General features: G+C 41.8%; 1 protein-coding gene across 11 annotated transcripts in view; it reads right to left on the bottom strand.

Annotated features, from left to right (window-relative positions):
• The window catches only part of epb41l2 (erythrocyte membrane protein band 4.1 like 2), a 50,751-nt gene that overhangs the window by 12,780 nt on the left and 14,323 nt on the right, over nt 1-23,648 (bottom strand). For 4 of the 11 annotated variants that reach the window (XM_037085821.1, XM_037085823.1, XM_037085813.1 and 1 more), the window contains exons 2-16: nt 21,239-21,477; nt 20,935-21,123; nt 19,344-19,598; nt 15,467-15,571; nt 15,255-15,297; nt 11,757-11,832; nt 10,428-10,524; nt 9,853-9,977; nt 9,614-9,701; nt 7,659-7,811; nt 7,396-7,493; nt 6,701-6,873; nt 5,241-5,314; nt 1,098-1,163; nt 908-940 (exon numbers count right to left, since the gene is read on the bottom strand). In XM_037085821.1, the coding sequence (XP_036941716.1) occupies nt 908-940; nt 1,098-1,163; nt 5,241-5,314; nt 6,701-6,873; nt 7,396-7,493; nt 7,659-7,811; nt 9,614-9,701; nt 9,853-9,977; nt 10,428-10,524; nt 11,757-11,832; nt 15,255-15,297; nt 15,467-15,571; nt 19,344-19,598; nt 20,935-21,123; nt 21,239-21,463 (1,800 nt within the window). In that variant the 5' untranslated portion in view covers nt 21,464-21,477. Of the gene's footprint in view, nt 1-55; nt 116-907; nt 941-1,097; nt 1,164-1,425; nt 3,661-5,240; nt 5,315-6,700; nt 6,874-7,395; nt 7,494-7,658; nt 7,812-9,613; nt 9,702-9,852; nt 9,978-10,427; nt 10,525-11,756; nt 11,833-15,254; nt 15,298-15,466; nt 15,572-19,343; nt 19,599-20,934; nt 21,124-21,238; nt 21,478-23,648 lie in introns of those variants that run through there. The other 7 variants (XM_037085817.1, XM_037085819.1, XM_037085820.1 and 4 more) reach the window with 4 other exon arrangements.

Raw genomic sequence — 23,648 nt, 5'->3', positions numbered from 1 at the left:
GTACACAGAAACATGTAGTTCTTATTTTCAGCCATCAGACGACGCCAGTACCAACCTCCAACATTAAATTACTGTGCCTCACATAAATATTGTCCCCATGCACTCTCATTGGACTCTGTAAGGCAGACATACAGCAAAAAAAATGAAATGGAGAAAATTGATTAAAAAAAACAAAACAAATTAACAAAAAAACTGCTTTGCTTAATCTCTAAAAAGTAAAACAAAATTTGGGACAAAAACAATGACAATCTAATGGGAAAAATAAAATAAAATAAATGGAGAGTAAATAAAAAATAATAACTAAGAAAAAAAAAAAAAAGACATGTGGTGACACAGCCAAAATATCTCAAACTGTGGTGAAGGCTGGAAGATGGGTACAAGCACAAATTTAAAACATTCTGGTCATTTTCATTGAATGTGCTGATGCTAGCACTTGTACCCATGTTAAAACATACAAAATACAAGGCATTCAAACGACACAACACCAGCAGACGCTTATGCAAATCAACAAACCCAAATGTGCTTTAAGCGAAACCCAGAAATGACGAACCACAGAAATGAACCAGAAACCACCGAAACTGTGACACCATAAACCAAAGCAGAGCAACCGAAAGTGACGACATTGGGTGAAAAGTGCCCATTCAGGATCAGTTTTTACACTCAGGCCCAATCTGAAAACAATCTGTATAATCAGACTCATTTATTCAGCAGTTTTTGACGTTTATTGTCGTGTAAATCCCAGATCGAGTCTGTAGAACCTGAGAAATTCAAAAACTGACTCTGTGTTATCATGCTTGGGCAACCTCACCCTAAAAAGGTGACTCAAACCAACAAACCAACCCACGTGGGCAGAGCACACGATTGACAGACCAGATACACAGATTAAATAACCAGTAACAGTGTGAACCTGAGAGGGGGCGAGCTCACTGTCTCCAGGCGACTGTTGACGGGGTAAAGTCAGGGAGAAAGTGAGGACACGTTAGTTTGACTGCACAAGAAAACAATGTCTAAAACCAGCTTTATACTAAGCAATATCATCTTTAAATATCCCCGTATTATTACTCAAAGCATGCTGGGTAAAGACAGGCCCTACAGACCTGGGTGGGCGTGGCCTCCGCATCACCAGGGCTTAAATCCACCTCCTTAAGCTTCAGTGTTGGAGTCTTGGTGATAGCAGGTGTGATAACAATGAGTAGGGCAGGGGGCACGGAGAAAGAAAAACGTGAAATGGCTGATGGGAAAAGCTGGTTTCTTCCTGTGTCAGCTGGTCATTTGACCTTTGCGCTGAAAACCCACAGGAGCAGTAACATGAAAAGAGTCTGAGATGTCATTTAAGTGTGACAGCAGGTGCTACAGACTGCTCTTGCCCTATGTCATGAGAGAGATTCACAGTATCTGTATCCAAGTATGTTTTCTATCATGTGATACACACACACTGACAAGTCCACAGCGCAGAGTTTAGAACCAAGTATGATTCAAACCAGCAAGTTAAATGCTACGACTACGATAGTATCGCTGTAGGTTTTTTGGCCACAACTGCTACATTTTTTTCAAATAGGAAAACTATTGTCCAGGCACTAAGTGTTATGATGTTTTCCCACCAGAGGCCTGCTTAATTCTTTCCAACCGCTTGTTTGATCCACCTGTATCCACCAACTTTATTCAAACCAAAAAAATGGCCAAATGGCCACTCGAAAAAAAGGCTACTATAGTTTGGGTTTAAGCAAACAAGGGGACAACGGGGTTGAAGAGAATCCTGAACCTCAGGGATCAGGGTAACACTGTTTTCTCTAAACATTCATTAGCAATTATATACAAACCAAAACTTTGAGTGCTGTATATATAGGGTTTAGGGGCAGGTTACTGCATCTATCCTGGGCGTCTACCTGTATGTACAGTTTTAACATCTGATCTACAATTCATCTCGAAGTGCCAATCTGTTCAACAACGGCAAAATACAACAACTTCGGTTTAGTTAAAAATTAAACATCTTTTTAAAATATATTCCATTGTTTCACTTCATTCGATGGGTAAACATGGAGCGTTTGAACACTGGATTTAATAATAATAATAATTTTGAAGATGTGAACTACTTTAAATCACTAAATGTTACTGTATTTTGCCATTGTAATGTCTGCTAAATCTCTTAATACACCTTTTTTAATAACTCTTAATACACTATCTTTTCTCTATATTGACAATATAATAATATTTTCTCTATTTTGACATTGTTTATCCTCTAGCAACTCTTTGAGTTTCAATAATTTGTTAAATCTTAGTCTTAAATCTTTGTTCTTAATATAAACAACACAGTGGGGTGGGCAGGGGGCAGGGACGGTAAGAATAAAGAAAATATTAGCTAACAGAGGAGGTGGTGACACAGTTTTCACATTCAAACACAGAGGAAGTGGGAAGGAAAGCAGAGTGGAAGAGGGTATGTATTTATGCAGCAGGATCGCACATTTCCTGCGTCCAGGTGGCACTTGTGTGAGCGTGGTGCCTGACGCGTGGAGGTGTGCATGTTGGTGTGAGAAGAAGTGGAGCCTGCTTGTTAAAGCCAGAGCTCAACTGATCCTCAGACTGATCGCTCGGCGTTTCGGTGACAAACATTGGCAAAACAGCCAACTTCCTCTGACTGGAGACCACGTTCTCTAGGTAACACAGGGTCAGGCCGAGGGGTGTGGCTAAAATCAGGGCTAAGACCAGGGAGTGGCTCGCTGTTAGCATCACGACCAACAGGAAGACGACTAAGAGGCAGGGCAGGAACAGAGGGGAAGGATTCAGGAGGTAGCGATGGATGGATGGAGATAGGTTAGAGCAAGAGAGGGAGGAGAGATGAGGAAGAGAGGAGGAAGGTGGGAGAGAAAAGAAATAAGACGGCAGAGAAGAGAGAGAGGGGAGGGAGGAAAAGGAAGAGACAAAATGAGGGCAGGTAAGAGAGGAAATGGAGGGCAGCTTTAGTCGTGTTGGTTGCTGAAGTGCAGCAGGAACCAGACTTACACACTTAGAGGGCAGATAGATAGTAACAAATGCCATAAGATGAGTCCATTTTAATGCCAGATTGTCAAGAATTTGACGTAGTCTGGGTGTAGTCATATTAGAAACAATCATTTTGAGGGCTCTGACATTGAAAATCTTTAATTTCCCGGCTGTCTTGGAAGTAAGTTTGGACAGAGTGGGAGTAAAAAAGCTCAGTTTCTGTGTTAATCCTGAAAACAGCCTTGTGGGCAGACGCCTGTTCCCATTCTTTCCCAAAAGGGAGAGAAAACACAGGATGAAAGAAGCACATTTAACCACACCCCTCAGAGAGAACCAGCTCCACCAATTTTGTCTTCCAGCTGTTGCTCTGGTTTCAGCCAGGCAGCCCTCCTCAAGTCCCAAAAGATCTGTACTGCATGTTTGGGAGCTCGTAATTGGGCAAGAGGCCAGAGGGTTTTGTGCGAGATGTTCGAGATCAGCCGACTGCTGATCAAGGAAAGGAGAGGAGGTGATCAAGGGGAGGGTCCACAATGTGTGTGTAGGGGCCGTGTCGCCGATGAGGTCGTCATCTTCGGAAATGTCTGACAGGCCGTGGTCGAACTCGGAGATTGAGTCGAGGGAAGGGGGGATGGAGGAGAGCGAGGATGATGAAGAGAATGAGAGAGGAAACATGAAGATTGACTGATGGAGGTGGATTGCGGTAAAGAACACACACAGACAGGGAGAGAGGAGGAAGGAAAAAAGTATCGAGAGAGAGAGACGGAGTGGGTGGTGAAAGAAAGGAGAGACCCGTGTGCACACATCCACAAAGTGTAGGAACAAGCAGTGAAGAAATAAGTTAAAAACAAAACCAAAACAGCCGACGCAATGTGCGTTAAAAAACATCATTTCATTGTTTGTTTTTATGAAATGATGACAAAAAAGTGAGCATGCAAGAGGGAAGTGATAAAAGCAAGATACAAAAACAAAGGGAGCGTGTGAAGGAAAAAAGAGAGAGGGAAAGAGACATAACATTAGTCAGTGAACAACACACCAAAAATAGGTTAAAAGTGAACATAGCAGGGTTGTGCAGAGTACAGTTGTGAGCAGAAACAGTGTCAACAGGCCGCCAACCACTGAACGAAGGCAAAACCATATTCTGACCAAATGTGGCGCTGCAGCGCTTAGCGCAAGGTTGCATGGCTGTGTGGGAGGACAGAGCCGGGAGACTATCATCGTTTGGTCCATGAGCTCCGATGGCTCTCGGCTTCGGAGCAACAACCGTTCTCCATCTGTGACAGGTTTGCAGAGTGTTTCTCCTCCCACACTGGTGCAGCCTCCTGGCAGCACAATGTTGTTTGAGGCACCAAGAAACCTTATATCAACTTAAACTATAGTATATATGTATTTTGTTCAGTAGTATTAGGCTATATTTATAGTTCCATTTTAACTGTCAGTCTGATTATCAACTTGTCTTAGGTTATTTTCTTCAAAAGTTTACTCTGTTTAAAGTTTTTCACCACCTCGTTATCCTTCTGTAAACATTTGCGATCCACATTGCCACAGTCACAATGAATGGAAGGACTTGGGTTATCGCCACAACACCTGATTTGGTCTGAATCAGGCCTAAGACAGAGGTAACTTCAACAGCACTGGGGTGTGAGCAAGTAAGAAAAAAGGAAAGTAAGGAGTGAGGAGAGAGGGGGTTTGGGAACAGGATGCATGCTTAACATACAGATACACCTATTTGACTTTTCGGCTGTAGATTGGCTTTGTTTCACTTCTGTTTCCCGTTTTACAATTTCATTGCTCCTACTCAATTTAAGCTACCATCCATTACATTTATCTTCACATGTGTACAACTTCAGATAAATGCAGCAGATGGTCTTGCTGCATGGTTCTGCATGTGTTTGCCACATATAGATAAACAACCCCCCCAAGGAAAAATGCATGTTGTTATAATGGTATAATGAATTAAACATTAACCTTCAGTCACACAATAAGGACACATGGGAGCAAAATTCAGCCATAGACATAACTGTATACACACCAGAGTGAGCCAAGAAATGACACACATTTTTTCATCACACACGCACACAACAATGTCTCTCTCTTTGTCACACAAACACTTTTCAACAGTTCCTGTGGGAAAACCAGGCAATATTATAATGACAACAACAGAGAAACTAAATTACTTGCTTTCTAAAATTAATACTATGTTTTTCTCTTTCCTTCCACAAACACTTGTATTCACACATGATGAAGATGTGATCCACACACACCTTAGAGTCAGAGTGGAGCTCCCGTCCGTTCTCAGCTGTGTCCCTGCCAGCCTCGGTTATGCTGATCATTGGTGCTATAGAATAAGAAACAGACAAACAAAATAAATTAATAAAATATGCACATGGTTTTCAACTTCTCTTCAATTTACTTTTAAGGAAAACTGATTCTTTTGCTGGCACCTGGGCCTGTCACAGTCATCACATCATCAACTTATTGATGTATGAACATCATCTTGATCATTCATTGTTTGGGTTGTGTCTTTACTTTAGTGTGTTTTACTGTGTTTATGTCTATTTATTTTGGACATCTAAAAAATAAATAACTAATGTATGTCCAGTGTCTGAATATTTTTAAGAAATGAAAGGTTCATTGCTACTTTGAAAGTATAATCGGCATTATTATGCTATTAAATTATCATTATATCAATGTAATAAAGTGGCCTTAAAATTACAATATTATAATAATATCACCTACTGACAGCTACTTTATATACTTGTTCAGTTCAAGGTCTCTGGTTTGTTAATCTGAAAGGACATAAAAGGATTTCAACACATGGAGGGCAGAGCTGTTTCTCAAATCAATCCCAAATAAGGTCAAACTAAACTGATTCCTGTCCTCGATTGAACAGTTTGCAATTACTGTAACTTTTAATTTAGGGAGGCTAGGACACACATGCTATATCTCGTATCTTCAGTTCAACTTTTCAAAGATTGGGATTTGATCTTGTAGAAAATGGCAGTACAGTATAAAGATTTACTTTGAGGTATGACCTGAGATATGTTGGCCTGCAGTGGAACGATGTGTCCAGCAGGGGACAATGTAAGATAAGTGAAATAACCTGACACATGTGACACAGATATGCACAGCTGCATGAAGTGGGATCAGTAAGACACATCCGGAAAACCACACAAAAAAACCACGTTATTTTCTGTTTTTCAAAGACATTAGAACATGTATTTGATGTGGAAAAAGCCTAACTGTTGATGAAGAACTTGAGAAGATATGACGCCAAGTTGAAATATGAAATGTGATCCCTGCTCAGTTATTTGTGAAGGTGGGAATTTCTTTAGCTTTCTCATCTTGTTTGACTGACATGAGAGTGACGATATATTGTATCTACATGCTGTGTTTCTTCCATCAAGACGGCCATTATTTCTTTTAGACACACATAACATGCGTACACATCTTTCCATCTCTTTCTTTCTCCTTCTCCGTCTCTCACCGTGTGACAGGAAACATATGCTGCAGCTATTTCCTGTATCTGGTCAGACACTAGCATTTGACAGCCAAACACACAGAAACGCAGACACTGCCCTCCATCCATGACCCTGCTTCCATCTACGCATCATTTTACCCACTCTTCTTTGTCATCTGTATATCCACTTACTAAATACTGTTTAGAAAGACGCTGAAACCACATCTTTTTGTGTCTCTCAATGAGTTAGTGTGCATGTGGTACCTCCATCCAGACTGCGGCTGATACGTTTGGATGAGGTGCGTTCAAAGTTGGGTGCAGGTCGGTCTATGAGGGAGCTGGCCACGCGGGTCTGGGCCTGAGTCCGCCCGCTGTAACGGAACTTGGATCCCAGAGTCAAGAAGCGGGCCTTGGGTGGAGGTTCTGGTGCGTTTAACCTGGAGATGAGAGAGGGAGATGAGAGAGGGAGATGAGAGAGGGAGGGAGACAAAGATGGGAAATTGGGGACAGGAAAATAATTTAAAACTTATTCAAAGGGATTTACTTTGTAATAAAATTTAACAGTCAAAACTGTATGTGCATGTGCAAGGGGGGCAAAAATGTTTCTCTTTCCTTGGCAGGATATTAAAGCTTATTTTCTTGCAGACACAGCACACACAAAAAAATGCAGCAATGATGTGCACCTGGTTGATCTTTGTGTGTGTGCATATTAGAGTCTTTTCATTCCACCTAGCATCAGACTGGTTAAACAACCACAAGATACACTCTCTGGACTTGTTGTCTGAGAACAGAGCCAGCCTTTTGTTGAGCCTGATAAAGCACACATTTCTTTATTGAACGTCACCTAACGAGCTGTTTCGATTCCCCTACAGAACTTCAGGTTGGGTAATCTCTGAAATCCATGTGCATACACAGAACAAGCTCGCTTTATGGTGTGTATTTGAATGTGGCATTTCTACCTGAAGAAACTGTGATTCTCCACACAGACTTTCCACAGCCTTTTGGCAGATCGATGATTCTGGAGCTTGAATCCCACCGTGCTCTCAAACTGCTCAGTCTATAAAGGAAACATATAAAACAACAATTATGATTTTTTTTCCACCACAGAAGAATCTAGAGCAGCACGATATGGGAAAATGTTTTCCCATAAATGTTATTTTTACACACACACCTGAATTAATCTAAAGTCGGTGGGTGCATATATGTATGCGTGGTTTCATACCTCTCCGGGTCTGATCTTGATGTAGAAGTTGTTCCTCTTGTAAGAAATCTTGAGTATTTTGGGCCAGGCAAAGCGATTTATCCGAAGTCTGTCTTTGTAAACCAAGAGTCCGTTGGCGCACACACCAAGCATGATGTCTACACCCTCAGAGTCCTGCATCAGTCACATTCAAATGGACACAAAATACATTTTATTGTGAGTTACTAATTAATCTCTGCAAAACATCAGTACATGCTGCCTGTTTCTGTTAATGAAATTGCACTGTACCTCGATTGATCTCTAAAGTAGTCTGCTAAAGGTCAACAGAAACTCAATTATCACACAGACAAACACTCAGTCCAATGCTGACATGACACACTAACTCACTAACAAAGCTTTTAAGTCCAAGGCCATCTGCTAATGGTGAAGAAAGGTATTGATTACAGTAGTAAATTAACAGGGAAAATCTGTTGGGCTAATGGAGATGGATGCAATATATTGATAATGTGTTACTGGGACACAGAAAAACGTGTCACATGGCCTTGCTGTGCTATCAGCTGCTCATTGACCTCTGTGCTCCAACTTAAGATACATCTTAGCACTCTTTGGCTTGGACACACTGACAACATGGACGGAGTGGAAAAACAATTTAATCCCATTTGCTTTGTGTGGTTTCTGTGAGTAAACAAAGAGTCTTCAGTGAATGCAGCTCTGGATGAAGTTGTCTCAATTTTGAAAATAATGCCACACAAAGAAAAAAAGATAGCCAGCTTTACAAGAATCTGACTTTGAATCGTGAACCAACTGTATGTATTGCTACTAATCAATGTTCAAATGTTTGTTTTATGTCTCAGTACATACTGTAGTATATTGTTTTTCAATTAAATACTGACTATAAATTTTTTTCTACAGTGAAAAATCACAGACACAAAAGTAAAAAAAACAAAGCAAATTGAAAACTATACATGAAAAGATCTGGTCTACATTTTTTGCCCCACATTGGTTGTGCTATTGACATTTCCTTTTAAATTTGGGAATAAACAACAATGTTAGGATGCTGTAGGCTGAAGTTAAGTACTAAGTCTTAATTTTCATTATTTACTCCTGTGCTTTTCGTACTGTGACATATCTAAATGTATTCAAGGTTAAATGTCTGAACATCTTGCTTTCATGTCCCACATCCTGCAATCATGACATGTCCTTTTTTTCACACTGGTAATCATGTGATTTAAATTAGTATTGGAGTGGTTAAAATGTGTCAGATTATATTCCTAATCAAAGTAGGAAAATGCAGGCATGCTTTCTGGTAATTTGACATGTATATGGGTCCCATTCTGGGCCGTGGGGTCATGAATCTTGCAGGACAAATTAATGGCACACAACAAAAATAGATCCGCCCTTTGAATTCCCACAGCGTTGGTATGCTATAAAAAAAGATTTTCAACATTTTGAAATCACTGTCACTGCTGCTCTGGTCTTCTTCCCTGCTTCGCTGTCTGTGTTGCAAACAAGTGGAGCATGCCCTTAAAGGGGACTTGTCCATTTTCTCTCTTTCAAGGATCTGTCTGCACATCCCTCTAACGTTATCTCTGTCCCTCATGTCTTTGTCCTCATCTTACATCCTCTCTTTCTATTTTCAGACTCCCTCTCTCTCCCTCTCTCATGCATATTTCCCCCATTTCTTCTGCCTGTCTTGCACAAAGACACACAAACATACTCAGACACGCATGGAAACATGCACGCAATCTGCTGATGACCTGCTATCCCAGTGAGAGAGACTGGCTGTTCCCATGGCAATGGCCTCCATCATTGTTTGTACAGCTGACACGCACACAAAAAGATAGAGTGACACAAACAGGCAGACACACCAACACACTCTCCCCACATCAAGGAACTGTGCTAATCCCCTCATGTCAACAACAAGGAAGAGGAGAAGCAAGAACAGGGCGAGGACTCATTCATTCATTCATTCAGACCTTAGCGTGGTGCAGGTCCACCCCGTACATGGACAGCTTCTTGGCATTTTCTAGAAACTGGGCGTCGGCCTGAGCTGGTGTCATCCCCCTAAACACACAGAAAATGGAAATGACTACAATCTTTTAACTAACAGCAGTATAGAGGCATAAATCCATAAAGTTTGATTGTATGAGACATGATAAATAAATATAGACGTGATGTGGACTACTTATGACGACATCACACTGTTCTCTCTGACCTGTGAGACTTATGGAGCTCAAGAATCTTCTCCTCCATCTCTTTGTTCTGATTGGGCGCAAAGGTCCGCTGACTGACATAGTCCAGAGGCCGAGGCTGGTCGGGTTCATAGTCACCAAATTCTGCCTGTAAATCAAAAGACACCTCAGGTATACTTATAATGATAATGAATTAAGCTAATTTACAAAGGTTCTTTACAAAACAAAATAAAACGGTGGATGCAAACAATAACAGTTTAAAGGATATATAGCAATATGCAAAAGGTGTATGATAAACAAAATAGAAAATGTAAAGTAATTTTACATATAGCTACAAATAAAAATAGGTTTAATGAATTGACTTAACAGTTAAAAATACATTTAGACCACCAAGTCTGTAAAATCACACTTATAAAAATATGTTTTAAGATGTATATGAAGAGGTGAAGGAGCCCGCCAGTCTGATCTCCTCGGGGAGATTGTTCCAGTGAGTGTGGGAAAAGTACCCATAGTCTTTATAAACAGAGACACATAAGCAGCAGGTGACTCACAAGTGGAAACTGCACTCCACAGTGAGTCTTCACACAGGGTGTTTTACCTGCAGTGTGTATGACCCCAGCAGAGCGTGAGTGACAAACGAGCAAGGCAGTCGACCTGACGCCACGTCTTCACGGAGCTGCAGACACAACAGGTACCTACAGGAAAGGAAAAGAGAAACAGGTTTCAGCTGAAACTACAAAAAAGCCTTTCTCCGAACTAGAATCTGCTCTATTGTTCATGATAATAACAAAGCGATCCCAGTAGCCTCTCCTCCTGTGAGGCCAGGGTCAGCTGGTGAGGATTAAACGTCTTAACGTTGCTGGGTTTGTTGAATAATTTTCTTAGCATGCTGGTACGCTGCTTTATTGGGATAGCCTTATTTCTAATCCCCACCATGTCATACTCGAACTTGGTTGCATAACATGTACGTTCGCCTTTAGTGAACTGTCCGGTGGTTTTGTGGATTCGACACAGTGTGTGCCGTCCTCTGTAGTGAAGCTTCATGGAAGAGCTCATTATGTGAATGGAGCCTCTGTGTGAATGACTAATTCAGACACCTCAGAGTGCTGGGAAATAAATCATCCTGACTATTGAAAAATGTCATTCAAAGTCACTTTGGTGAGACAGAGACTTGCTGACATGGAGGCTGGAACTCCAGTCATCGAGTCTCAGTTCTTCTCTTCACTGGCAAAATATATTGCCACAGGACAAAACTGCATCTTACCATGTTAATATGGATAATTACAGAATATATGAAAATACTGTACATTAACCCTCTGAACTCAAATCAAACTGCCTTTATTGTGTCTCCTGAAGTTTAACATAAGACAGACAAGCAATTTAAGGCACACAAAGTGCTAGAGGAGAAATTACTGTAGCAGTCACACACTGCAGGTCAAAGTGAGCAAATGCTTGCTAGTGAATGTGATTTCTGTGTCCTCGATTAGCCTTTAGCCGCAGAACAACCATCAGAGAAGTTGTCCGCTCCATTAGACATACACTCCGACCTAAATGCTGCGTGCTTGGAGGATGCCCGTGAGTGTAAGTGCGTGTGTGTGCATGCAAATACAAATGGATTAGCAACGTGCACAAAGCCAGCTTCTGTCTGTTTTTCATGTTTTGTTTTTTTGGACTTTTACTGTGTCACCTTAGTTATGCAAATCAATTAAGCTTCAATTAATATTTTATCAATAACATTAAAAGGGGCGGCTTATAGTAAAGGCCCCCGCAGAGAAGTATTCTACTACTACAACTACTACTTCAGCACCACTTTTTGTGTTTACAGTTTGTTCCATTGGCCCAAGTGGCCATAAAAAGTCATTAGTGAAGGATTAAAGAAAACATTGGTGCATGTGTAACGACTGTGTGTGTGTGTGTGTGTGTGTACCTGGTAATGTCTTCGGTGAGCAGTGAAGGGTCAGGAGGGTAGAACTTGACGTTGAATGCAAACTGCCAGTTGTTGCCTGGACAAACAGTGATTTACAGCATAGTAACATTACACACTGTATGTATAATGAGTGCAAGAGAATATATGTGAATACATGGCACAGTTAGTGTGGCAGCATTATAATGAGGGTTGCCCGTATTTCAATGCAATTCCGTCCATCCCTCTGCCCATCATGTGACCCATCTGTCTAATGCAGAACAGCTTTTAGGATGTGCTAAGCCTGGTACATCACACATGCATGCACACACACACACACACACACACACAAGCACTCAACAGATCTGCCATTGCATAAGCTCATTCTAGCTTCACCCAGTGCCAAATTGTAACATCTATCATCATCATCATCGAGACATCGCATTTCCTATTCTCATTGCCCTCAGGAGGCCATATTGCCTGCCACCTTCACCATCCCCACCCTTTCTGTGTTGCTTGGCTCCATGCTGCAACACACATGCACACACATAAAACACACTCAATATAAGATGGAGATCACAGCGTCTGGAAAATTCCATCCGGGAAAAGCTGACATCACATAGAGACCATTTCCTCCTCCAAGGTCAGACACGCATCCATGTATGCATATGCACACGTGCACATGCGGCAAACAGTCCTCACATACGGCACCACACACGTGCAGAAGCAGAGCCTTCGCAACTGCATCCCAGAGGACGGGGAGGAGTGAGGGTTACTGTGACGTGACGTGATGAAACTAGACAAAGAAACTCTGACCCGGACGCAACACAAGAGGTGAAAACGAGGTGAAATATCAATTTTCCATGCGATGCTGATATCATGTGTGTTCTCGTTCTTTCCCCAGATTTAATTTGTGTCACTTAGCATACAAAAATGGAAAATCCTGAGTGCAGACAGCCCAGTTCCCTTGCCTGTGTGTGTATGTGTGTGTTGATGTGTCTGGGAGTGAGATTGACTTCGTATGTCTTGTCGGCAGCACTAAGTGCTCTGGGAGTCTCTCATGACCGTTCTGACTTTCCACGCGCCGCCCATTAATCCGCCCCAGGATGTAAAGAATACACACATACCGATACCTATACACACACGATTCCTCACCTCTTGACACGAGATCCACTGCACTCTTACGATTGCTTACTTCTCCCCCACGCCCTTCATATTTTCACTTGCTCTTTAACCTTCCCACAGCCATCTTTCTCCCCATTTCTTACAGGGGTCCTTCTCACTAAGGATTTTTTTTAAATATAACATTGGAGACCATATGTTAACTGTTTGGAAATGTTTGGAATGTAGAATGGTAAAATCTAAAAATATGCTTTATGCTCATCACCCTATCCCTTAAGCATAAGATATATGTTTTTTTTTTATCTCATCATAGACACGGCGTTGCCTGCAAATGTCCATTACACTGTCAGCATGGTGAGACACACAGCGCTGTAAAGGTTAGCGAACATGTGTGGCAGCAGTTAAACATTAACAGCAGCCACACGCAATGCAGACTGCAGAGCTCTACTGACTGGACAAAATCCAGACTCTTCAGCTTTCTCTGCTGTCTGCTCTGCTTCCAGTGTCATTCTTGATTCAGACATTGAAAGCAAGGCAAATATCTTGTTCACATCATCTGTCAAAGTGAAATGTAAGAAGGAGCTCTCGTCTGGATTAAAGTTTAACTTTTAGTGGTCTCGAAAGACTGACAGCTGATTTTTTCGTGCCATTAGTTATGTTGGATTTGACTGCTGACAGCTACGATTTCTGGGTTCAAGTTTCATTTTTATTGGCACTCTATCTAATTCTGATAACTGAAAGCTTCATAGATTAAATCCTCAGTCTTACACTTCTCCTTTTCCCCCCAAGTGCCGTCACGTTTTATCCAACTTTCTATCAGCAAACCTACACGTTCTTCTACACCTTTTCTCTATGTGGCTCATCATCTATTACATTTTTACCTCATTTATTTCACATGATTTTTCTCTTTATTGTATCCTGCCCAAAAAACCTGCTACAGACACACAGAGACAGCACACATACACATATTTGGTCATAGTACGCTGCTTTTCCCAACCTTTGTTTGGACATATTTACATTTTTTTGTTGCATCTTTATTCCTATGGGGAAAAAAGTTGTCATCTTACAGGTGATGAATGCAACCGAGGCTGCGACAAATTAACAGATATTTTACTGATCTGTCAAATATTTTCCCAACTAATCTATTCGTTTTTCTGGATCTTTATATGACAGGGCAGTCCAGCAGCACTTTAAAAGCAAAGAACGTGCAGCAGCTTTGACCTTCAAAAAATAATTCAACAACCAATAAAAAGGACGTTCAGTGACAAATGTTAAGGTTCCCGTCCAGCATGTGGTGACGTAGAGCTTTGACGGCCGAGGGTACACTGATGGTAGTTAAGAACAGGATGGTGTCAAGCCTGTCATTTGTGTGGTGCTGTGTCTGGACCAACATATACGATACAGTCTGTCTCTCTCACTATAACATTTACGCACACATACACACACACGGAAATGTACACAAATGAACACATTGCATACCACTCATCCATGAACCACAGGCGTCCACACACACACACACACAGTTACACAGCCACAAAGACACAGGCATGCACGTTCACCACACACACTGTGTTCTGCTTACACATGGAACCACACATAGTCTGCACACACCCAGACACTAACAACCTCACATGGTCTAATTCTAAAATAACACTTTATGAGCCAAAATGGTATGTTTTAGGTTGTGTGTTAAAGTCTGTTTTGACTTATATTGTAAGAAGGAGACATGAGAAGTAAACAGCAAAAGAGAAGAGGTAAAGAAAAGCCAGTTAGCGTATTGGTATACTCTTCAAAAAAATAACCCAGAATAGTAAAGAAACGCTTACAAATACTGAAAAGAACAGTCTGGCTGCAAAAAACATGACTTCTAATCAGATCTCTAACAGATGAAATGGCCCGATTCATCTTAATCCTACCGAGATCCTGTTTGTCATTGTACTGATGTGAAAAGTACCAATTACAATCCTCATTGCAAATGGAGGATACCATTTTAATCGTTATTGCCGCATGCGTGCTCGAATGCCCCGCATGCTTGACAGCCATCTATCAACAAAAGAAGAGATGATGCCACACCTTACTCTGCATTTATAAATGATCAACGGTTTATAAAGAGATTGATGAATAATGAAACAGAGATCACACTTTGGTAACCTCTTCCACGCCACCAGCTCTGGCAAGTCAGCTGTCGTGTCGTCTCAAATGTCTCTGGCTTTGTTTGACTTAATTGTGATGCTTATTCCTTTAATTTCAGAATACTTTATTCATTAAATATCTATATATTTGCCCTTTGGCTCAGACGTTGTGGTCCCTGTATTATGTGTAACATCTTGCAGGCTGACAGGAACAGCGATAGATGGATGGACTTACAAAAGGCGAGTGTAATTTGAAAAATGAACTTACTGCGTATCTGTCTCTTGATTTCCTTTGTGGGGTCCAACCAACACTAGAGTGGTGCAGGCGAGAAGGAAAGAGCGGTAAGGAAGTTAACCTCTATACTGAAACAGTTTCACAAGACACTATATAGATGTCTGTATCTGGAGTTTTTATATGTGAACCTTACTGACTTATTCGGCATAAACACATCACATGCTTGTGTGTGTAAGAATACATACCTTCTGTTCATGGTTGTCCGTGTATGTCAGACCAAAGTAGTCTTTCTCCAGTAGGTTAAGGTGCTCACACACCTTAAAGAATAGGTACTGGCCTTTAGCACGTTTCTGCAGAGAGAGAGAGAGAGAGAGAGAGAGATTCAAACACAAACATTAAAGTTTGTACTTTATTGTACATTTTGATCAAAAACAGTATGAGAAGTCACTAAATATGACTTTTCTAAATGCCAAGCTTTGAATGCCATTTTACAGCTTGAGAGATATGATCACAGTACCCTGATAAAAAAAAGTTTAAAAACTCATTTTGTATGGTTTAGTGAGGAACTTCTAGCCTCTCTATCAATGCAGCTGTTTTTTCCGTTTCAACTACATCTGTCCTATTATTCCCTTGCTCTCTTCCTCAGTCTCTCCATCTGTCTCTTGGCAACGCATTCCTTCATGGCCCCGATGGGAGCCTTGTCCGTAAAAACCTCCACACTCAGCTATGACAATGACATTTAGCACACATCCATGCATGCACGCACGCACACAAACACACAACGGTGCCCTTTAGGCAGACAGAAGGTCAGACAGAGTGGATGGGTGGAAAAGGGGGGAAAATGGATGTGAAGAATGACATAATCAAATAATATTCATTTCTTTTCAGTCGGGCAGCACAGCTACGGTCTGACGCACCAGATGACACTGGCATTTCACAGACAGACTCACAGACAGGGCAGGGAGCGTGGTGAAAGTGGAAGGGAAAGAGGATGAAAGAGTGCATTTTTCTTCAGCTCAAAACATCTGCGGTATTTTCCTATACTTGGTCAGGCACATGTGCCTCATACAGAAACTCACAGTGTAGTTGAATTCTGAACGCCCTAAAGAATGTGAGAATGTGACCTTTCAGGGTTTCTGGGTCTGTGCCAGCGTGCCTCCAAGCAAGGCACTACCTAAGAACTATTGTTTAATATCTGCAGGCCGTTACAGAGCCCTTACTTTGATCCAGAAATATCTGACCGTCACACACCGTTATATGACTTTGATCCCCATGACAATATGATGAGAGGATTTATCAGGACTACTGATAAACTGGTTCTTTAACAATTTTTCTAAAGTCAAATTCAATGCATTTTATGAGCTCAACAAATTTAATTTAAAACCCTAAAAATGTCAAAAATGATTTCATGCTTACACATGACGTTTTAACTTGAAATGAATGGTGCCTCTAGTTCTGGCGGTGATACAAAACAGCACAATGTCTACTGTTGAGAAGTTGCAAGCAGGTCAGAGCAAGTTTTGGATGTGCTACGTGCAAACAATACGGGTATTACTAACGGCTTTCACCCCCATGGCCCCTCTCATCCAAGTTTTTCAGCAGCCACTTCTGAAACTTATCTTCCTCGAACCATTTGTCATTAAAATTGCATCTCAGCATCTCTCATTGTCCAATTGAACAAACAGACGCTACTAGACAATGTTCACATCAGCCTGGAATGCACCATCTGCGAAGAATGAATACCTACAGCAAATTTAAGGTATACTGAAGACAATATGTCCTTCATCTCTTTGATTTTATTTAAAGACCTTTTAAAGACTCACAAGAACTAACTAGTGATCATCAACTACACTCAAAATGGCTTTTAAACACAATCCCATGTTGCAGCTTGTATCCCCAGCACAATAAAAGACTATAAAAGTCAAATGACCCTAAATCCCTACATGAACAGGAACCAAACTGCTCTGTCGCACAATTCAGCTGAATAAAGTCGTAAACATAATAATGGGGAAGAATGACACCATATAATGATCATAAAAGAGCTAGAGAGACTAAGTGCTTGTCTCTATTATGTTTTCCGTGTAAACAAGAGGCAGTAAATGCATCGCTCTGTGTCAAACCCAACTGCAAATCAACTGCGTCCAATACCTGCAAATGCTACTTGACTCATGTCTGACTGAAACCTAATGAAATTCTATGAAATGGTACTTAAACCGTGTGACACTCAAATCCTGCTGAAACCAATACTAATGACATTCTTAGAAACAGCATTAAAACCATGTGACACTAAGACTCCCCTTTGAAAGCCACTATGTAAAGAGAGTCGGAAAACGTCTGGACGAGATCTCCAGTCAAGAGAACTGCAGCTGATAAAATATGCACTCACTTATTACAATGGAATAAATGTGATGCTGTGGGCTCATAAATGGGACGGAAGGATGATAGAAGAATGGATGAGGAGTCCGAGTAGAAACTGTGTGTGTGTGTGTGTGTGTGTGTGTGTGTGTGGCATTGTGTGTGTTGTGTGTGTTGGAGGCCTGCTGGGCAAAACAGAAAATTTAATCTCTGGAATGCATTGTGCATCTCTCCCTCTCGCAACCTAACTATGCCAGTGTGTGGAAGGAGCGATGGATGGATGGATGTGTGTGTGTGTGTGTGTGTGTGTGTGTGTGTGTGTGAGCATTTCAGGACAATAGCAGTTAGCCGCAGTATCAGCGTTTTCTGTTGTGAGACAAAGCAGCTACTGTTGGAACGACCGTAGACAATCGCAGGCATGCTGTTTGGCGTCGGCAAACCGCAGTTTGTAGCCAGTTGAAATCCTCACCAAATGTTCAAATGTAGTCATGTAAAAACTAAAAAAGTTCTGTTGAGGGGCTCTTGAACCAGGCCCTTGACTGTTAACAGCTCCAGTGGACCTGCTCGGTGGCTATTCTGGGCCACTTCCCACTGAATGGGAGTGAGTGTGGGAATTTGAGGAGGGGTACTGCTAAAAAAAGTGCACGCTGTTTGGGAAACCTGAGGTTTTAACCATAAGCTATGGAAATAATGAGGAAAACACACATGTTAGAAGGACCATCAGATAATAAGCAACAGTGTAGAGACTTTCAAATAACTTACTCTAACTCTGCTATCACATTAAATTACCATTTTGCCAGCAAAGTAAACACCTAACTAAAACACTTCCTGATTACTCCCCAACTTTTTGGTGCTTAGAAATCAAAGATGCGCTACTTTTGAAATGTTTTTAAATCACTACTGCTGATCAGTGTTACACCAGCATGAAAAACACGTTATGTTGTGAGTAACTGTACAAGTATGTCTGAATGTGTGTGTGTGTGTGTGAGTGGGGGGGGGCTTGAGGCACACGCTTTAGGGAGTAGCAGATGCAGAAAACTAATCTGGTGAGACCACCATAATCTGCCAGGTTTCCGTGTGTGTGTGTGTGTGTGTGTGTGTGTGTGTGTGTGTGTGTGTGTGTGTGTGTGTGTGTGTGTGTGTGTGTGTGTGTGTGTTCTGGTCACCAGACAAGCCCCTGTAGCGTGCTCTGCATTTATCCCCTAAACCACGCCCAAACACTGTGAGCGGGTGCTTCTGCTATAACTGCACTTTGAGTCAGAAAGTTAAATACCCCCATCACCACCTCTACCCCCACCTCCGGCTCCTACTCACACACAGACACACAAACACACCAGATCTCATCCTATTAGAGGTTACATCATTGACACACCGTCACTCACTCGTGGCCTAATTGACAAGCAGAAGAACATGACAGACACACCCATTAATGTGCGTGGTGTATACTGTGAAATGCTGATGGTTATAGGAACTATTTTTTCTTGCACCATGAAACTTTTTCAGGAAAACATCAAAGCTACAAGCAAGCTGCAACTGTGTAAACATCAGACGTAACACATTGATTTGATCTCATCTGATGCGAACAGAACTAACCCTTCATCCATTTTTCCTGTCTAAACAGATGTTAAGATAATGTAAGAGGGCATCAGAACATCAGAACGTTAGGGAACGTAGCTGCAACTATTTTAAGGCACTAAACTCAATTACTGTCATCCTCCTTAACATTGAGTGCGCGTCTGTCTCTGAGGTTTTTGGTCAAAGTCTTACCTCCACCTCGCAGGTGAAGTCAGTCCCGTCCAGGAGGGATACTTGACACACCACCAGCTTCATCTTGGTCTTCCTCACTAAGCGAAGAGGAGACTGGAAAATGGAGGCTTGTCCTTCTCCTTCCCCTTCTTCTACACCTTTCGCCTCTCCTTCCTGCTCCTTCTTCTGCTCTTCTGCTCCTTCTCCCTCTGTTGTCTCCTTGGCTTCTTCAGGACTTTTCTTGGGACTCTCTTCCACCTTCTCTTCCTTGGCAGGCTGACACAGTTTGTGAGAAAAAAAAAAGAAGAATTATGTCAAATCGCAGATACAAACAGGGTTACCCCCCCAATGTGGCTGTCAGATAGCTTGTTTGAAGAGTTATTATGAAGGAAATCACCTAAAAATCTGTGTGTTTGTCTAAACTAAGTAAGAGAGAACACTGTTTCTCTCTCTCTCTCTCTCTCAATTGCTCCTCTTTTGTAATTCTCCCTCTGGTTTGATTCTGCTCTTAGAAACTACAGGCGTTTCTTTTGGCCAGATTACTGAAATGTTGATGTCACTGGGTGGGCCTGAGTGCTTTAATGTGATCAGTGGATGGAACAGTTTATGTGTGTGCATGTGCATAAGGGTGAATGGCCTGGTGTGTGTGCGTGTGTGTCTTTCTCTCTCGGCTGAAGCAAAGGAGGAAATTTGTTTAGGCAAAATACTTCACCAGTTTTCTGCTGAGGGCCAACGTTGGTTGTGGCTTCATCTCAGTGATTACTAGCTAACTTGCAGATGGAATACGAATCTGACTAGTTCAGCCATTCTTTGTGCATCTATGTCATTGTTCAATCAGAGTAAATAACTGAAATTAGGGATGACTTTTGGAAAGCAGTACATTTATACTATATTTTAATTGGCAGCGATGCGCCTCTGATAACTGCATAGTTGGGGAACTCACTTATTTATCTTTGTTGTTAAGAGTTGGATTAGGAGGTGGACGCTACATTCATTTTTGATTATTTTATGGCTAGGAGCAGTAACACCCTGCAGCTGCTGGCCTGGCAAGCCCACGTTGACAAGAAGAATCCAGGAAGTGACTGCACACAGACAAGAAAATGTCCAGCACAAACACTCCTTACAACCACAATGTTGTGTATACATCAAACAAACAAGATAACATGTAAATTAGGGTTCCAGCAGGTGGATTTATTTTTAGATTTGGCTGTTTCCCCTGACACCAGTCTTTATGATAAGCTAAGCTAGCGTGCTGCTGAATGTAGCTTCAGATATTGTGGAGAGATGTTGAGAGTGGTGTCTATCTTCCCACTGAACTCTCCACAAGCACAACTACAGGCTATTTTTTCCGTCCATCATCATTCCCTTCCAGCATTAAGTAGTAAATGAAATGTAACCACAATGAAATCAAGTCCAGTTGTGCTAATGTAATTTCTTGTGTACCTTCTCTTCTCTCATGTCTCTCGCTCTCTGTCTTTTAATAACTCAAATCAAGCCTTATTTTTGTGCTGGGAGGCTTGCAGCAGACTAATGGGTGACCCTTTGTTTACTTTGTGTCCAGCATGTGCACTTGTGGGGTGTGGTGAAATAAGATGCTACACAGGACTGATACCTCGGTGTCCGCACTGGCGTTGGAGTGAGATTCTGCTTCTTTTTCCGTCCCTTGCTCAGACTTCTCTGCCTCCTTCTCTTCCACTTCCTCTGCGTGACCGTTCACTTCTGGGGCGGGCCCCTCCTCCTCGTCCTGTGTCACCTTGTTAACTGCTTCCTCTGTGGCTGGGCCCTCCTTGGTTGGAGACGTCTTCAGATAGTAAAAACCCAATTAAACATTTGTGTTGGGAACGTGAAATGTTTGCTGTTTGACAATTTAGGCAAGGTTTTTTTGACATGATACAACTAGTCATCGAGAAATGTACCTGGCTCAGAGACTTCTGCTTCTTAAGCCATGTTGGCAGGTATCGAGATATTCCTTTCCCCTCTTTGCCGTCTTTCTCCTTCTCCTTCTCTTTTTCCTTCCCCTCTCCCTCTGCGTTCGCTGTTTCCTCAGTTTCTTCCTTGGCTTTTTCCGACTGGTCCGGCTGAGCGGCTGACTCCTCTGCTTTCTCCTTCACCTCTGTCTCAGAGCCTGCTTCTGTTGTCATGGTGACACGTCAACCTGCAGAGCGACAAAGAAGAGTGACGAGAGGGTGTCAGATTGGATTTCATGCATCAAAGTTTTTCCTAAGAAGTATATCTTTAATATGAAACATGGTTTTTATTAAGGGGTTTGTTTGATTGGATCATCATCCTAAAAGAGATGCCAAATCATACTGTGTGGCTTCACTTAGTTCTGGCTGCTCGTATCACGGAGAACTGGAGAAAAATCACACTGCCACACTGAATTTGCCAAGAATGTAAATTTTTAATGGCACGCAACTTGGATTTTAGTCTGGAGTATCTTTAATAAATGAGCCACATGGTCCCATGGTTTCTTCTTTAAGAGGGCTCAATGCTTCGCTTTACAAGACAAAATGGTAGACGAAGAAAATATCTCTGGAAATATGATACTATTAGATAATTAAGTTGTGTCATGTAGGGAATACAACAGAATGATCAAATATATTGGGTTATATAAGTCGGAAGAATCTGGCCATTCGGCTCACAGCTGTAAGCACATGAGCTCATAGCTGTTTAAAACATTAGCTCTTGGAGTCGTCCACGTCTCTTTTACACAAGTACACAAAAACACCAGAATTTAGGATGTCATTATGTCACACGGGTTTCATCTGGGTCAACAGCTGGTTACAAGGTTGCACACACAGTGAAGGAGGGGAAATTACTTAAGTCTTAATATCTGAGTCATTGGTTTTACAGCTGTGCTCAACACACACAAACACACACACACACACACACACACACACTCTTCAACCCAAATATCTCTGGCAGCGCTGTTCACACACACCTCATCACAGCAACAGACAGAGTTATTCAGCATGACACTAATTTGTTGATAAGACTCGATGGCCAGGACATTGGTCTTGAGGGTAAGTTGAGGTCGGAATATGCAAACATGCCTGCACACACTGTTTGGTTTGCACCATGTGTTTCAGCATTTCCACACACGCAGCTTCAGGCTGAGGGTAAAGCATGATTCACACACTATGAAGTCATTGTCATTGTCTGTCCTCGCAACGGTTCAGAATCTCTCAGCCTGTTTTTCCTCACTCGCTTGCCTCTCTCTCGCCCTCTCCTTCTGGTTCTATTATTCATTACGTCGTCTGCGTTCTACCTTCTGACCGTCTTACCAATTCTGACTTTCTCTTTTCTGCCCAGCCACCTTCAATAAGAGAGGACACACACATGCATGCACGCACACTCACGTCCAGAGTGCAGCAGTGGTGTGCAGGGAGGGGGCGGGAGTAAAAATAGAACAGGTCTCCTTACGCATGATCGGCTAATGAGGTGAGGGGAGGAGGGGAGATGGATGGAGAGAGGTGTGTGTGTGTGTGTGTGTGTGTGTGTGTGTGTGTGTGTGTGTGTTAGTAGGTGTGTGCAAATGTTATGAGAGGCAAAACTGTATGCTGTGCAGATAAGGAGTAAAAAGACAACCACAACTGTCTTTTATCTCAAAAAGAGGGAATCCCAGAACAGACCACTGGTTCGTATTAAAGATCTTAAAAATCAGGTCAGAAATATGTTTGTAGCCATGCCTTCGAGTCCACCACTTTGGTTTAGACTAAAATTTCTCAACAGCAGGGTATACAGATTCAAATATATGTAACAGTCATTCATGAGTCATTTATGTTCCCCTGGGGATGAATTGTAAGAACTTGGTGATTCCTTACAACCCTTTCAAGGCCCAACACCATAATGACATTCCCAGCTTCACCGGCATCTTGTGTCTGCAAAGCTGAGCATGTCTAAATTATACCTGCTAAACATCAACTTGTTAACGTTGTCAGTTAGAGCATGCAAAAATGCTGATGACATTGGCTGGAATGCTTAGTCTTTGGAAAAAGACTAAATATAGAAAAAAAAAAAACATCTCCAGTGGTTATTACGAGCAAAAGAGAGTGCCATTTGCAAAAATGCGGAGCATTTTTTAGATAAATGTCCACATATATTTGACTTTAAGTCAACAAAACAAGCAGGTATTCAAAGAGAAACATATTACTTATTTTTGCTACAAATGGAAGAAAAGCTATCTCAGCTTGTGAGAGTAACAGGCATGGTCATGGTCACCACGTGGCCATGATGACACTGTTGCACAGGGTTTTGTGTGTGCAAGATGTGCAAGAAAGGGGGATTAGTGAAATGCTTCAAGTGTGCAGGCTGCCATCTGTGGAG

The sequence above is a fragment of the Acanthopagrus latus genome, chromosome 22 (genome assembly GCF_904848185.1).
Source record: "Acanthopagrus latus isolate v.2019 chromosome 22, fAcaLat1.1, whole genome shotgun sequence".
NCBI lineage: Eukaryota > Metazoa > Chordata > Actinopteri > Spariformes > Sparidae > Acanthopagrus > Acanthopagrus latus.
The sequence above is the reverse complement of the archived record's forward strand: the minus strand, read 5'-3'. Positions and strand labels throughout refer to the sequence as shown.